At 39.2% G+C, this 15,692-nt stretch overlaps 2 protein-coding genes and 1 long non-coding RNA gene across 8 annotated transcripts in view; 2 read left to right on the plus strand and 1 right to left on the minus strand.

Annotated features, from left to right (window-relative positions):
- TOR1AIP2 (torsin 1A interacting protein 2) lies at positions 1-13,106 on the plus strand. 5 transcript variants are annotated; one of them, XM_081297516.1, is made up of 4 exons: positions 4,137-4,263; positions 7,502-7,578; positions 10,263-10,420; positions 11,582-13,106. In XM_081297516.1, the coding sequence occupies exon 4, from the start codon at positions 12,189-12,191 to the stop codon at positions 12,582-12,584; it is 396 nt and encodes a 131-aa protein (XP_081153642.1). In that variant the 5' UTR covers positions 4,137-4,263; positions 7,502-7,578; positions 10,263-10,420; positions 11,582-12,188; the 3' UTR covers positions 12,585-13,106. The 5 variants fall into 5 exon arrangements, with proteins under 5 accessions (XP_081153645.1, XP_081153644.1, XP_081153642.1 ...); XM_081297518.1 differs by lacking the exons at positions 4,137-4,263; positions 7,502-7,578 and adding an exon at positions 18-139; XM_081297515.1 differs by lacking the exon at positions 7,502-7,578.
- Positions 2-15,692, plus strand: part of LOC308650936 (torsin-1A-interacting protein 2-like) — a 24,714-nt gene continuing 9,023 nt past the window's right edge. Inside the window, exon 1 of one of the 2 annotated variants that reach the window (XM_081297508.1) lies at positions 2-139. The gene's annotated coding sequence lies outside the window, so the exon portion shown is untranslated. Of the gene's footprint in view, positions 140-4,139; positions 4,264-15,692 lie in introns of those variants that run through there. The other variant, XM_081297507.1, reaches the window with a different exon arrangement.
- LOC308650943 overlaps positions 10,700-15,692 on the minus strand; it is a 23,824-nt gene continuing 18,831 nt past the window's right edge. The window contains exon 2 of the long non-coding RNA XR_014022442.1: positions 10,700-10,933. This is a non-coding gene — a long non-coding RNA (uncharacterized lncRNA). The remainder of the gene's footprint in view (positions 10,934-15,692) is intronic.

Genomic DNA, 15,692 nt, shown 5'->3' on the forward strand with positions numbered 1-15,692 from the left:
GGTGGCGGTCACGTGGACGGGGACAGAAGACGTTCTGCCGCGGCGGCCGCAGGGTGCTTCTCGGCGTCTGGAGCAGGAGGCACACTTGACGGTCTCCCCTGCCGCTGACAGCTCCCCACCCAGATCCCCGCTGGACCTGGTAAGCAGGCGGGACGGGCACGCGGCCTTGCAGGCCGGGACTGAACGGCGTTTGCTCCTTTCAGAGGCCTTTCAGCCGCGGCCCGCCCCGCCCCCACCCTCGCGCGGACCCTGGACGGGTGTGGGGCCGGCCCAGCCCGCGGGAGAGCGGGCGAGCGGGGGCCGGCGGAATCCGGATCGTCCAGCGCGCCGCGCCGCGCTCTGCCGCGCCGCGTCGAATTGTTGGTTTGGATTTTAAGACCAGGAACTGAATTCCCTTTGGTTTCGAACCCTGAACGGGAAATCTGCTGATGTAGGTGGAGGTTACTCCTTTTATTTCCACGCACAGCAGGACCCCGGCACGCATCATCTTAGTCCTTAAAAGATAGTGTTTTTTTTCGTCCTTAGTGGTGCTAAAAAGTTTGAAGTTTTAGTAAGAGCCATAGTTACTGTTTTGCTTGCATATTTATATACTCTCCATTATATTTCATATCCTATGAAAAAGTTCATTCCTTTTCCTTCTTTGAACAAAGTCTCCGTACTTATCAGTAGTGCTTACTTGTTAGACTTTGTCCTGTTAGAGAGATCCGGAGATGAGTGATCTTATTTGATTAAACATACTGTTTTTTGGTACTGGGAATTGAACCCAGGGACACTTTACCATTGAGCCACATCCCCAGCCCTTTTTATTTTTTGTTTTGAGTCAGGGTCTCACTAAGTTGCTGAGGGCCTTGCTAAGTTTGCCTGGCAGGCCTCACACTTAGGATCCTCCTGCTTCAGCCTCCCCAGTTGCTGGGATTACAGGCGTGTGTCCTGGCGCCTGGCTGGTTTTGTTTGTTTTACCTCTCTTTAGGTTTTAAAATACTTATTTTGGATGTATATGAGGGATTGTTTCCTCCTCTTTATTTTTTAAGAATTAAGGCCTTGGGGCTGGGGGTTGTGGCTCAGCGGAAAAGCATTCGCGCACTGGATTCCATCCTCAGCACCACATAAAAACAAATAAAATAAAGGTATCGTGTCCAATTACAACTAAAAAATAATTTTTTTAAAATTTATTTTTTAGTTTTCGGTGGACACGACACCTTTAGACACCTTTATTTTATTTTTATGTGGTGCTGAGGATCAAACCCAGCCCCTCCACCCCACCCCCCCTTGAGCCACATCCCCAGCCCCCCAAAATAAATATTTTTTTAAAAAAGAATTAAAGCCTTGACAGCTACCAAAGTTTATCTGTTCTATTTTTTAAAACACATGGTTAATTTGTAAATGGCCAGTGAAAATGGAAAAAGGAACTTCATGGTTGAAGAAAAATTTATTTTTGGAAGCCCAAAGGCTTTTTAGAATAGTATGAAAAATGAAAATTTGCTATGGAAGCTTTTATCTCTATATGTTAGGAAGAAAACCAGATAAAACAGAGCTTAAATGAGTCATCCAAGGTAACATGATAACCCTGTAGCAAAACTGGTCATCAAGCTGGGGACTCTGTATTCAACAGGAGCGTCTATAATGAAAAATAAATCAGAATTTAGCTACTTATTGCAGGGTTATTGGATATGTTGGTAATACGTTGTATCTTGTGTATAATTTATTTTTAACCTGAGAAGTCATTTTAAATTGTATTCATAGAAGTCCACATTTCTTTAAGTGCCACTTGAATTTCCCAAAGGAAGTTTGCTCAGAGAATCCTTATCTGCTTTATCTATTTGAATTTGTGCTCTAAGCCAACTGTTAAAGCATATAAACTTGGAGATTCTACAACACACCAAAAATGTAAAGAATAAAGAATTGCTGGGTGGCTTTTTTTCTTCCAGCTGACTATATTTGTATTTTATGAACCGCTTTTTAAGCTGTGCTCATAAGAGATGATTCAATATGGTGATTATACTTGATCATAAATTTCAGGCAGAAAAATCAAGTGTTTGGGAATAAGGAATGGTGTCCCCAATATTGGTTATGCATATAGACTTTGGAGTATAGCTGGGTCTGAATCCTGTTCTTTGACAATGTGACTCTCATAGATCACCTTGTAGTGCTGAGCCGTTTCCTTATTAGTAGAGATTCATAGGGTCATTTGGAGTATTAAATGGGATAGTATAAGGACTCCAGATGAGTGGAAACTGCTATTATTTATTGGGCTACTTTCCTTCATACTAGTATTAAAGGAGTTTTATTACATGATTTTGATAATCAAACTAGAGAGGAAGAAAATTCACCTATAATTCCACTACCTTAACACATCAAATTGTTTTACCTTTTATGTATTTTTCTGTAGTCCATGACTGTAAATGTACAAACATTGGTTTGTTAACTTCAGAAGTTCTTTTTATTTTGTTGTTGCTTTCCCAACTGGGGCTTGAACCCAGAGCCACTGAGCTACATCCTCAGCCTTTTTTATTTTGAGACAAGGCCTTGATAAGTTTCCCAAACTTGTGGCCTCAAACTTGTGCTCTTCCTGCATCAGGAGGCTCTGAAAGTTTTATTGTAACTATATGAATAGAGCTCTCTGGGTTTGCCTTTATTCTGATCTACTGGTAAAAAAGCAGCAGAACTTTACTTAGTGCAATTTCTACTTTTCCCATTCCCCAGTATGTTAAAAAAAAAAAAAGTTTTCAAGAACTTTTTTACGCCCCACAGTGGTGTTACATATCATCTCATTTATCCGCACCCTGCCTCTGTCTTCTAACTAGTGTTATTCCATTTTGTGGTTAAGAAAACCAAAGGCGAAGAGAGAGAATTCAGATCAGAAGCAGGAGCAGTCATTAATGCCAAGGCAGTCGGCTTTAGTGGCAAGTCCTGTGTTGGCGTCTATATTTGTAGATTCGTTACATGGCTACTAGATCATATATGTAATAATCAGGAGTTAATCCTGGAGGATGACTTGCAGCTTCTTTGTATAAAAGTAACAGCATCTGTACATGATAACTACTTAGACCACCAGATGTAAACATCATCTTATAGGAAAATGATAAAGAATAGGGAAGTGTTTAGAGCCTTAACAGATGAGGCCACTCATCTGTTTTATTAGTTGTGGCAATAAAAATATTTATACGCAAGGAAATTATTAGGACTACACTTTCCTTTTTTAAAACTTTAGAGATAAACATAGGGTTTATAATAAAGAAAGATGCTCCTTGAACCTTATAGTTTATAGTGAGCACCAGAATCATCTGGCAGACCTGTTAAAACAAATTCTTTTAGGAGACCTTGGAGATTCTGGTCTAATGGATCTGGAGTGGGGCCCAAGAATTTGTAGTTCTAACAAACTCCCAGGAGATACTAATTATTCCCAGCTAATAAGTTTAGTACAGTAAGGAAACACAATATTAATATTAGTGGGAAGCATGGTGGTGTGCCTGTAATCCCACCTACATGGACACTGAGGCAGCAGTATTGAGAGTTAAGAGGTCAGCCAAGGCAACATGGTGAGACCTCTCAAAAGAAAAAAGGGGCGGGGTTTATTGTTCCAGTTGTTGGCTTGACAGTGACACCCCAATAGCATTGAGCACCTAGATCTTGATTTTTGAAGGAACCAGGTTGATTCCCGGGCCAGGACAGAGAAAATACCAGAGAACCTGGAACATGTCATGATGCTTGAAGTTAAGGAAATACTCAAAAGTTTGGGTGTTTATTGAAAAGAGAAAAGTCAAGTTAGAGAATCTTCTTTTTTGGTATTAGGGATTGAACCCAGGGCACTCTACCACTGAGCCACACCCGCAGCCCTTTTTCTTTTGAGACAGGGTCTGTGCTGAGTTGCTTAGAGCCCTGCTAAGTTGCTGAGGCTGCCTTGAACTTGCTATCCTTCTGCCTTAGCTTCCTGAGATGCAGGCACAGTGGCGGCACAAGGCAACTTGGAGAATTGTCTAATGGCCAAGTTAAAACAGAGAATAACAAAATGAGTATTGATAGTATTGAGTTTGTTTGTTTGTTTGTTTGTTTGTTTTGTGGTACTGGGGATTGAACCCAGGGGTTTTCTACCACTGAGCTATATCTCCAGTCCTTTTTATTTTGTTTTGAGACAGGGTCTTGCTAAGTTGCCCAGGCTGGCCTCAAACTTGTGATCCTGCTGCCTCAGCTTCCCAGAGTTGCTGGAATTAACAGGCGTGTACAACTGTGACTGGCAATAGTGGTCGAATTTTAATCCTCAAAGTAAGTATGAGTCTATATTAATACTAGCCGAATAGACAAATAAGAAGGGAGAAGGGATAACTCTTACAGAGGAATTTAATTAATAAACAGAAGGAAAGAAGGAAATAGAAAATCACCAGTAGGCAAATAGCACCATACTAAATGTTGCAGATGATATCTGCCTATATGGTAGTGGGTGAAAGTTAGTGGAGAATCAGGCTGTTTACATAGTCTCTAGTCTCTTGCCAAAGATAGTTATTAATTACAAAGGAAAAATAGTAACTCAGCAGTTGAGAAACTGTAGACCAAGTAATCAAGGTTTACATCACATAAAACATCTGGGCGTCATGAATCTGGTGGTGGGACACAGTGAGAAAGACGCAGCATTGCATCTGTGGTGTTTGTTGTTCTTGCCAAAAATGCATCACCTCTTTTGTCTTTCTCATCATGATAAATGTTAAACAAACCTACAGAAGGACACTCTCCAAACTGATTATACTCTTCCAAAGTGTCAAAGTCACAAAGATGAGGAAAAGTCACAAATGAGAACTAATGGAGGAACTGTCACATATTGGAGACTAAGGAGAAATAGCAACTAAGTGCAATGGGGGTCCCTGAAACAGAAAAAGAATGTTAATGAAACATGGACTATATTATTTTAATTGACTTGCACCAATGTTAATTTCTTGGTTTTAATAATTGTACTTTAATTATATAGTTGCTAAATGAAGGATATAAGGGGACTTTTTAATTTTTAAACTAAATTCTTGCAATTTTCCCATAAGTCTTAAAGTTAGTTCATACTAAAAAGTGTAATAAAAATATGTTCACCTGAAGTAGATATAAAAGGTGACTAGGGAAGGTAAGTAATAAATTGAGAGTCAGTTATGGCACCCACTGTTGGAAATCTTAGCAAACTCTTGAATTTTTTATGTATTGCTATTGCTTTTCCAAGGTCAGGCTAAACCAGAGAGATATGAATCAAAGGGTTGGGAGTGGGGGGAAGAAGGATAAGCAGGAAAAAAAAATTGCACTCAGAAAGTACGTGTAGTATCTGAACCGCTCCAGACATTCAGTCTCTATTAAAAACAGTTCCATAAGGAAGTAATGGGAGTTCTTTTTTGTTCCTGTTTTAAACTCCCTCTTAAACCCTCTTTTAAAAATCTGGAACAAGTTATCAGTTAGTGAAAGTACTGGAAAATGAGTAGAAAAACTGTGAAAAAATAGTACTGGGATATTATGACAGTGGATTTGGTGTAGAGAAGTGGACAAGACCTAGAAATTTGTTATAAACACAAATAGCTATTGCAAGTATTAAAATACCTATGCTTATACCAGGTCTGACTATTGAAATCTGTTTGGCTGGTATTTTAAATGGAAACTGTGGATAGAACCATGGACTTTTGATCTAGTAGGGCAGAGTAGGTGGAATGTGCCAGTAAACTTCTAAACTATGTGTTCTCTTTGCGCACATACCCCCAACCCCCACTATACAACACATACACACACCTGTTTTGTTTGTCAGTTCTTGCAGTGAGACAAGAACATTCTGCAGCTGTCCTCAATCCTAGGATCATATTTTTAAAATTAGCTTATCTCAACAGTGTTTGTGCTAAGTAGCACTAAATATTATCATCCACATACCTTCTCTCAGTGATCTCAAGACTTTGACAAATTGAAAGTAGTTGCTCAAAAAAAAGGTAGTTCTTCACAAAATAAAGTCTTCAGGACTATTTTTTTTTTTAAATAGAGACGAGAGAGAGAGAATTTTTTAACATTTATTTTTTAGTTCTCGGCGGACACAACATCTTTGTTGGTATGTGGTGCTGAGGATCGAACCCAGGCCACACGCATGCCAGGCGAGCGCGCTACCGCTTGAGCCACATCCCCAGCCCAGGACTATTTCTTTTTATAAAATATTTTCAACAAAGAATTATTTTAGAGTATATGAATTCAAAAGAGGGGCTTTTTTATTTTCATATTGCCTAATCATCTAAATTGAGAATTCATGAAATATGAAGCTCTTGAGATTTCACTTTGTGTATAAAACTTACCGGAGAAACTATTTCATACAAAAAGTAGACACTTAGGACTGTTGATTAGCCTTAGATTATGCTGTGAAAAAGAATATTTTAAGTGGAAATTTGAGAAGAATCAAAGCTTTTATTTTTTTAATGTGCTTTTGATTTTATGTATCGTATGAGGAATTTGGTCAAGGCTGAAGTCTAAGGGATATATTCCCTGAAAAATTGTCACCCTAGGGGCTGGGGCTGGGGCTCAGGGGTAGAGTGCTCGGCTGGCACATGAGAGGCACTGGGTTCGAACCTCAGCACCATATAAAAATAAATAAGTAAAATAAAGATATTATGTCCAAATATAGCTAAAATATATATATATATTAAAAAATTTGTCACCCTAATAATAAATAATCAGACTTAGTCTGAAACTTAATTATATTCGACCACTAAAAAGAATGAGCGAATTTTTGTCTATCAAAGACAAATTTGAGCTTGCTTACTAACAATTTGTTAAAGAAATAACAAAGAATGTTATTTATTATGTATAAAGCTGCTGTGGTTAGCTGATATAAATTTCAGTGAATTAAACAGAACTTCATTTTCTTTTTTTTTTTTTTAATAGTGATAATTGAGCCCAGAGGCACTTAAACTTGGCAGTCCTCCTGCCTTAGCCTCCAGAGTTGCTGGGATTGATTATAAGCGTGTGCCACCATGTCCAGCTAGAACTGCATTTTCTATTTTGGTGCTAAAGTACTGTTCCCCGCCCCCCCTAAATTTCCCCTAATACAATTTCAGGAAGAATCTTATATTTACTTTAGTTCTCACAGTCAAAAAAACTGATTGGTAGTTTCTTTTGTGCTGTACAGGACCTCTTTAAGCTTTGGTTTTTTACCCACTGTGTTTGGTCATTTAGTTTGTTTGAAAATAGAGGCATTCCAGCTTCTTTTGTGACCTTGCTAATGTTAGGTGATCTTTTTTTTATATCCCTCTAAAGTCCTTAGCTTTCACCTATAGCATTGATTCCACTCTGGATTCCCTGGACATAGAAGTCTTGAAAGATTGTTTTTTCTTATCTATAATAATTGGCATTGGGTCTGGCCCATGGTGAGTTCCCCCTTAAAGAATTGTGTTTAATCGTTAGTAGGGTAATGGTAGTTTTCAAGATATTTTCAGCATTTCTAAAAGCCCAATGATAGTAATACTTTTACCTTAAATCAACTGCTAATTTATTTATTTTTTAGTTGTAGTTGGACACAACTTTATTTTACTTATTTTTATGTGGTGCTGAGGATTGAACCCAGGGCCTCGCTCGTGCTAGGTGAGCACTCTACCACTGAGCCACAGCCCCAAATCAACTGCTTTTGACTTGCCTTAGTAGAATTGAAGAAGGAAGCAAATTCAGGGTATCTCAATATTTCCAACGTTATAGTATAGATATTTTGAATAGTATTTCTAGTTTAAAATGTTGAAAGTTCTAACTAAAGCTAATAACACTAGTTTTTTTAATTAGAACTTCTGATTGGCAAATCTACGAGGCTATGAGAGTGCAGATTGTTCGAATGTCTTTCCAAAATGAGGTGGGGGGAACAAAAGTTGCCCTTGGTAGTGAAATGATTAGGAACCATTTTAGATTCTTCTGGGAGTCCAAAAGCATGTACCATCTTTCTGGGAAAAAATGCATATAAATTTTTTTATATGCAATGTCAGAGGATTCAGAAAGCCCTGAAACCTATCCTGTTTATCTTTTTGTGTATGGGGGTGGAAAATCATGAGAGGTGATTTCTCCCATCTCCACCCTAATATACACACTACCAAACCGTGTCCTGGAAATTTGTGAACAGTTTGTGAAAGGACTTTCTAAAGTATTAACTGTCACTGTTTTAGAAAGGGAGTGTCTCATAGTGGTTAAGAGTAAAAAGACTCTGAATCAGGATGGTCAAATCTGGTTTCTCTAAAGCTATGCATGTGACGTCAGGCAAGTTGCTTAACTGTTTCGTAACTATGAAATGGGGATAATAATCCTCCTGTGGATTATCGTGGTGATTAAATTGTTAAAACACATAAAGTGCTTAGAAGAGAAAGTGGCTTTCCTCAGGTCTGCTGTTAGCTGTTGTTGACAATAGGAGTAGCTGATGGTGTGTTACTGTGAGTGGTTGAATACCTGGCCAGGTGAGGTGCTGGAGGCTGCAGATTGCCTGGAGGAAGGGTTTGTTTTTCTAATTGGTGCAGAGACACTGTATGAAATAGCAGTGTTCCTACACACAAATGCATTCCTTCATGGGGAATGCCAAAATAAACATTCTTTTCATACCAGCATTAGGTAGGCCTCTTTTACCTCATTTCTGTAGAAAAAATGGTGGTTACAATTTCAGGAGAAAAGCAAAGATCCATATTGATCTCTTAAAAGAGTATTGTTGTTCTTTTTAAATTATAAAATATTGAATAGAAATGCTGTAAGTTAGTAGGAATTGTGATATATTGAACATTTTTTTTCTTCCATCTAGTTATCTTTAAAATTCTAGGAATGTCTTCCTAGGTCCTTTCCTTTAATCCTCCAGTTAAAGATAATAGTTACCCTGGGTTTGATGCTTATTGTCTTTTCTTCTTAGCTTTACTGCATGTTTATCCTTAAATAATATATCAATTTTATGTTTTCCAAACTTTATGTAAGTAGAAAATTTATAGGAATGTGTGTATGTATATATTATTTTTCTTTTGCTACTTTCTTTTTTTTTTTAAGTTTTATCTCTGTATACACAGTATTCCATTATGTGGCGATACCTGGATTTATTTACCTATTGTACTCTTCATGAGCATTTTGGCTGTTAGTTTGGTGTTACATAGGGCTACTCAGTGTTTTTATTCATGTTTTTAAATGTGTATTCACAGGTTTCTCTAGGGTGTATGCCTAAGTGTGGAATTGCTGAGTTACGAGTAGTGCACGTCTTTAGCATTATTAGATAATGCTAAGTTCATCCAGAAGTGGTTTTACTCACTTATACACTAACATTAGAGTATAAGGGTTCAAATTGCTCTTCCTTGTCATTTACTTCTTTTAAGAAATATTTGTTGGACACTTCAAGCAGTGAATAAAAGGACTAAAAGCCCTCTTCTCAGGCAGTTTATATTTTAGTGGCCAAAAAAGCTAAAACGTGTAATATAGCAAGAAGTTAACATATTTTGTGGGGTCAAGTCAAGAAAGGGGAGTGGGTGCTTTCTCTCTCTGCTCTCAGAGCCATATGGGCAGTGAGAGTCTTAAGGGGATGAAGGACAGCCAGGAAGGCTGGGGCTTCATGTGATGGTTGACATGAATAGAGGTGCAGGTATGAGATTGGTTCTGACGCTTGCGAGCAAATAATGGTAGTAACCCTATGAGTGTTGGTGAGGTGCAGGGGTTTGGAAATTGTGCCAGAAGCATTTGACCCTTCTCTCAACTTATCCTAGTGGTAGTAAGGCTGAAAAGTGAGCAAGGAGGCTGGTAATGGGTGGCATTCTGAGCACTTGGAGATCTTTAGTTCCCCTTGATTCTTGCCTGTTGTGGTTTGAGGGACCAGGGCAAGTGTAGCTCATCTGAGACATCTGCAACACCAGCGTTTTGATTCAGGATTACTTGGAGTTCTGGTGATTGCTTGATTCTTGAAGTTGGATGTAACCCAGCTCTAGGTCTGTCTCTTAACTCCTATAGATGGAAATGGGGATTCCTGGGGGAGAGATGCTTTTACCTCGAATGATATGTGGCCTCCGATTGTCAGATTTGTCAATTTTGCCAGTCTGGTAGATGTAAAATAGTATCTTGCTATGGTTTTAATTGCATTTCCCTGATTTCACTCTAAAAATTCCAAATTCTATATCTGACTTAGTCATGAAACTTTGCTTTTATCATTTATGTTTAATGAGTTCCACAATTATGAGAATTTTATTTCCCATCTGTCTGTTCTATGACTATACACTCTATATTTAATCTAGCACCTGAAATTTTATTTTGATTGTTTCTGTCAACAGAGCCTCGGGGAAATCTATCATTCCCTGTACAGTCACTACCAAGGAAGTCCTTGAGTCAGAAACGCACCTGAGTCGGAGATCCTACCTTTCTTCCACTCTGCCTGAGTGCCTGACTCGGTAGACTCATCCACTCATTGTCATCTCACTTCAAAAAACAGGTCAATAAATCTATATTGACTCTACTACCTCTGGGTACCATTGAAACACGGGCCCCATTTCACATCACTGTAGGAGGCTCTTCGTTGCCTTTTCAACTTGCCATTTTAAAATCAGAATCATGACTCTTCTTGCAAGTTTGTAAGGAAAATGGTTGCCTACACTGAGGCTGTAAGTCCTGCTTTTCAGGCTAGTTCTTTATACAGTTTTACCACTTACACCCTCGCCAGTGTTCCATATTGTCCCTTGTTGCCTCAGAATTTACAAAAAGAACACTGGAGAAAGGGACAGTATATGATGTAATTTTGGTAATCTGGGGTACTGCCTAATGGCTGCGGTGTACCCTACTCCCCCCCTGTTTACATGTTACATTCAGTGGCATGAGGGAGCACAGAGGTGATGATAGCATCTGCACATTCCAACTGGTTGATGATGCATTTTCCAAGGTAAATCAGGTCTCTTGTTCAGGGCTGTGCCTTCACATACTTGTTTTCACAAACACAGTGTGCATTGACCTGCGAAGACAAGCATAGGCAATGAGACCTGCCCCACTGGTTTCTTTTTCAGCCTTCAAAAGGGTTGTATCCAGTTTCCTACGGTTAGCTATTAAGAATATTACCTAATAATTTTTTAAGCTTTCTCCTGTTCAGATTGAAGTCTGTGATGGAAAGCCTACATCATTAATGTCATCCCACACATCGTTAATGTTTAGGGAATACCATATACGGCATCCCTTTCACAGAAGAGAGATACTAGAGTTCTTAAAGTTTAACCAGGTTAAATATGATTATACAGACCTTATTATTCCAGAAGTGCAAAAGGAGTATAAAAAAGAAATCTAGTCCTAAAAACATTGTCTTATATAAATCCTAAATAATCCAAAACCTTTCTTAGAGCTCACATGAGCATGACTCCCAGAAGATAAATTTGATTGAACCCATACTATAGTCTCATCTACCCTGACTGATCCAAATAAGTTCTAAATGCATGTCTCTTATGTTCTTTCCTTTTTGTGGTGCTGGGATTGAACCCAGGGCCTCCTGCATGTTAGGCAAGTGCTCTACCACTGAGCCACACCCCCAGCCCTTCAGATGCATGTTTCTGATGATATTGTGAGCAACTGCAAAGCCCATATGAGTCGTCTGAAGTTTTATCATTTACAGGTGTGTGACGCATTCCCAGACCCTCCATCCAAGTCAGCATCAGCTACTTCTGTGACTGGGTCCAGATTAAGGTCCTCCCAAGACAGACTTCATTAGATCCACGCTTAAGAGGAATCTGCCAGGTTTTCCTACCCCCTCTGCAGCACTGTAAAGTGTCAAGGCCTGAAGACTTGGGTACGTGTATTACAACTGCAAGGGTGCCAGCACCAGCTACGCAGAGTAAGCCTCGTGTCTGTGTGACGCCACCACCGGCTGATAACGCACAAGAAAAAATAACTAATTGAGACTAGAGCCCTCTCTTTTCTTGTGAAGCTGGGATTTGAAAGAGCTGTTCTGAGATCTGCACTGCTAGTAAGTGACTGATAACATCATAGTCTGCATCGGTCCCTGAGGTCAGTGATTGAGCTGCAACTGAGTGAACACCAGACAACGAAATCTTGAAGAATTGCACTGAAGTGCCAGCCACATTGAACCTTCTGCAAGTAATGCTGGTTGAACTGAGAAATTGCTAAACAAACCTGTAACAGGACTGCTTATTTGGGTGTCTCTCTCTGTCAATTTGCCTCTTGCTGTTACATTGCTTCTTGTGTTGTCTTTTGAAGTCCAGATGTTCTCCGATAATTCACATTGCCCTGATTGTGGGCAGCAGTGGTTCCCTAGTTTAGAACTAGGCCATTGGTTGTACCAAACCGAACTTGTTGAAAATGAATGCTACCAAGTATTCTTAGACCGTATTAACAGAGCTGATTATTGCCCAGAATGCTATCCTGATAATCCTGCTAATAGAAGCCTTGTTCTTCCTTGGTCTTTCCCACTTGAGTGGGCTCCCCAAAATCTTACCAGGTGGACCTTTGAAAAAGCTTGCCATCCATTTCTTCTGGGTCCTCCACTGGTTAGAAAAAGGATACATGACTCCAGAGTAGCTGGTTTTAACCCTGCATTACAGTTAATCTTGACCAGAACAGATAAAACCTTAAACAAAAAACTTGGCCAAAATAAATAACTTCAATAATAGTAAAAATCATGGAGACTGTAGAGGGTTTTGTGCTAGTAGCCCAAGGAAGATGGAAATATAATTCTTTTTTCTTTTTCCTTTTTTTTTTTTTTTTTTGGGGGGTGTGCTGGGGATCAAACCTGGGGTCTCACCCATGCTAGGCAAGCACTACACCACTAAGCTATATCCCCAGCCTCATTTCTGAATCTGACCCAGGCACTACTTAGGGGAACTGCTTAAATTATTGGGTCTGCTTCTGTGGCCTAAGCATATTTTATTTAGCATATTTTAGTATTCTAACCAGATGGTTCATCTAGAACCAGACTAATGCATATAAATAATGTTTTGAAACTAGCTTGCCCCTCCTAAAAAGTTGTACAGCCTAATTATTGACATCCAACTAGGTATTCCTGGAGGGGAGGCCCCATACTATGTGCTCCATAATTGTATTTCTAATAGTAACTTTTGCGGGAAAGCATCATCACTGTAGCTGAATTCTAGATTCTTCCAATAAATTTTAATAAGAAACTACATTGTTCTAAATTGTCCCTCTTCTACATCTATCGGTGATAAAGAGATGTATGAGTGTGTGTGTATATAAAATTTGTTCATATATAACTATTTATTCCTCTTGCTCTGTTTGACCCCATCCTCATGTTAATAACTGGTCATGGCCAGAAAAATTACATTCTATTAGGCAACACTTACATAGTTTACACAAAAATATGTAAAAATGCTGCCTGTTTACATTTTTAACTTGGCTTTACATAACCAAAGACTACCCTGTCTTTGTAGTGACTGAAACTTAAAATGTCCTCCCTTGGAATTGGAAAAGTACCTGTATTGTGAGGTTTATGGCAAAAGGAATTACCAAGCTTGACTTTTCTTAGAAAGTCTTGCTGGCCATGTCTGGCCTTCTCTTATTCATGAAAATCATGGAACCAGAGTTGGGAGTTAGGCAACTTGGGAAAAGCTGTTGGAAACATTTCAGAAGCCACTGGACAGTTTTCAGATTAAGAAGCTGGGTAATCCAGTGCTTGTGTAGCAGCTCAGCAATGCTATTGAGGATCCAGATTCTTTCTGTCCTTACCTCTAGGATCCTTGTGTTTGATTTCTGTCCTCATGGTTTGTTTCCTCAATGAGTGTAATATGGTTTGTTGTTGCCCCAGACATTTTAATCCCACCAGACACTGGAAGCAGGGAGCAAAAGTCTTTCTCTCTTCAAGACTGTCTTGTTTGGGAGTAAAATCTTTCCACCAGATTCCTAGCAGATTTCTTCTTACATCTCACTAGAAGGTTAACCAGGGAGCCTGGGGAAATCTGGCAAAGGGGAATGGGGTTGGTATTGCCCCAGTGGGGCACATGGTCTCCACTGATACAATCAAGATTCTTTTAGGAAGGAAGAAGTGGGGGATGAATGGCTGTTGACACACAACAAATCATACTTGCTGCATGTTATGAAACCTAAAGTTATTTATTAGTCTGTGTGAAGAATGTATCCCAGAGACCCACTTCTGTGTTCTGCCTTATGTCTATCATGATGGTTCTCCCCAGTTACATTGCTGAATAAACTCTGTGGACTGCTAAACGGAGTGAAGACCACTTAGTTTATCATTAACCTGTGATTCAAAACTCCCTTCACTACTATAAAGCTCTTCCTAAAAAAGAGACAGGGCTTTTGAGGATAGTACTACGATAATGTTGCATCTGAATTTTTTCAGTTATTAGAGAATGGTTATGCTCCATTTCCACATGCTAGGAAATGTTGGGGACCACAAATCAAGTCAAGATGGCGCCTGGCAGTTTGCCAGGAGGAGTGGTTTGTGAGGCAACGCCACCAAGCCATTAAAATGGTAAGGATTCCTTATTGGCTGACTGCTGTATCTAGATGACGCTAATTGAGTCAAGCTGTGTGTAATCATTTAGGCATATATACCTCTGCTGTTCTGCAGTAAAGCGGTGCCTGCTACCTTAGGTGCCCGCTACCTTGAGTTCCCGCTTCAACCTTCAAGTTCCTTGTCACCTCCCGGTTATTTTGCCCAGCCAGACTGCGGCAAGGAAACAGTCTACATATGTGAAATTTTCAATATCAGCAAAATGGAGAAAAGGTCTGTGTTTTTGTTTTAACCAATTTTAAGTAGTGGAGAAACTCTGCAGCAGCACATCCAAGGTATTTACTTATTGGTTTAAAAGGATGGGAGCTGTGTGAGTAGTTTTTACACTAAAAGGTAATGATGTAGTTTGGTGTCCCTAATTCGGAGATCTGAAATATTCCAAAATCTCATGCATTTTTGAGTTATCTTGTCAGTGCTCAAAAATTTTTGATTTCTGGAGCATTTTGAATTTTGGGATTAAGGATACTTGACCAGGCCAGGCATGGTGGCGCATAATCTCAGCAGTTTGGGAGGTTTAGGCAGGATAATCCAAAAGTTTAAGGGCAGCCTCAGCAATTTAGCAAGGCCCTAAGCAACTTAGACCCTGTCTCAAAAAGAAAAAAGGCTGGGGATGTGGCTTGGTGGTAAAGCACCCCTGGGTTTAATCCCCAGTACAAAAAAAAAAAAAAAGAAATACTCAGTCCATAAAGTCTATGCAAATATTCCAAAAGCCTGAAGTCTGAAATGCTCTGGATTTTGGAGAAGGGATCGTCAACCTGTATTTATCATACTTTATACATGGAATATAGAAAGGTTTCATGTCAGACTGAAGGCCACTGGTGATATTTTAGGTCTTAACAGCCATATTTTTCTTTTTAATTAAGACTTCCCCAGGCATCCTCATGAACAGTTGTGTACTGCATTATAAGTATGTGGACAAGAGAGGGGAATTTTTTAAAAAAATCTTCATTTTAATATTAACAAGGGTACTTTGCCTTCAAACATGATGGCATTATCACACCTATTAGGGTTCACTCTCAAATCGACTTCATGTAGAAAAGCTCATAAAAGTGAGCAAAGGAGAAAATTTAGAAAGCCTTTTTTTGCTTCAGCTTAGGTCTTTTTGGAATGAATTCACAAGGCTTAAAATATTGTAGACTATTCTAGAATACCTTGTAGTTGATATGAATAATGACATTAAAACAAATAGGTTGCTAAAATTAATTCTAATAACCTGCTCTGG

Source organism: Spermophilus citellus (genome assembly GCF_964194105.1).
Source record: "Spermophilus citellus genome assembly, chromosome: 6".
Lineage (NCBI taxonomy): Eukaryota > Metazoa > Chordata > Mammalia > Rodentia > Sciuridae > Spermophilus > Spermophilus citellus.

Coding starts and splice junctions, on each gene's coding strand:
- TOR1AIP2 (XM_081297519.1), top strand. CDS start 12,189: ATGTTCTCCGATAATTCACATTGCCCTGATTGTGGGCAGCAGTGGTTC.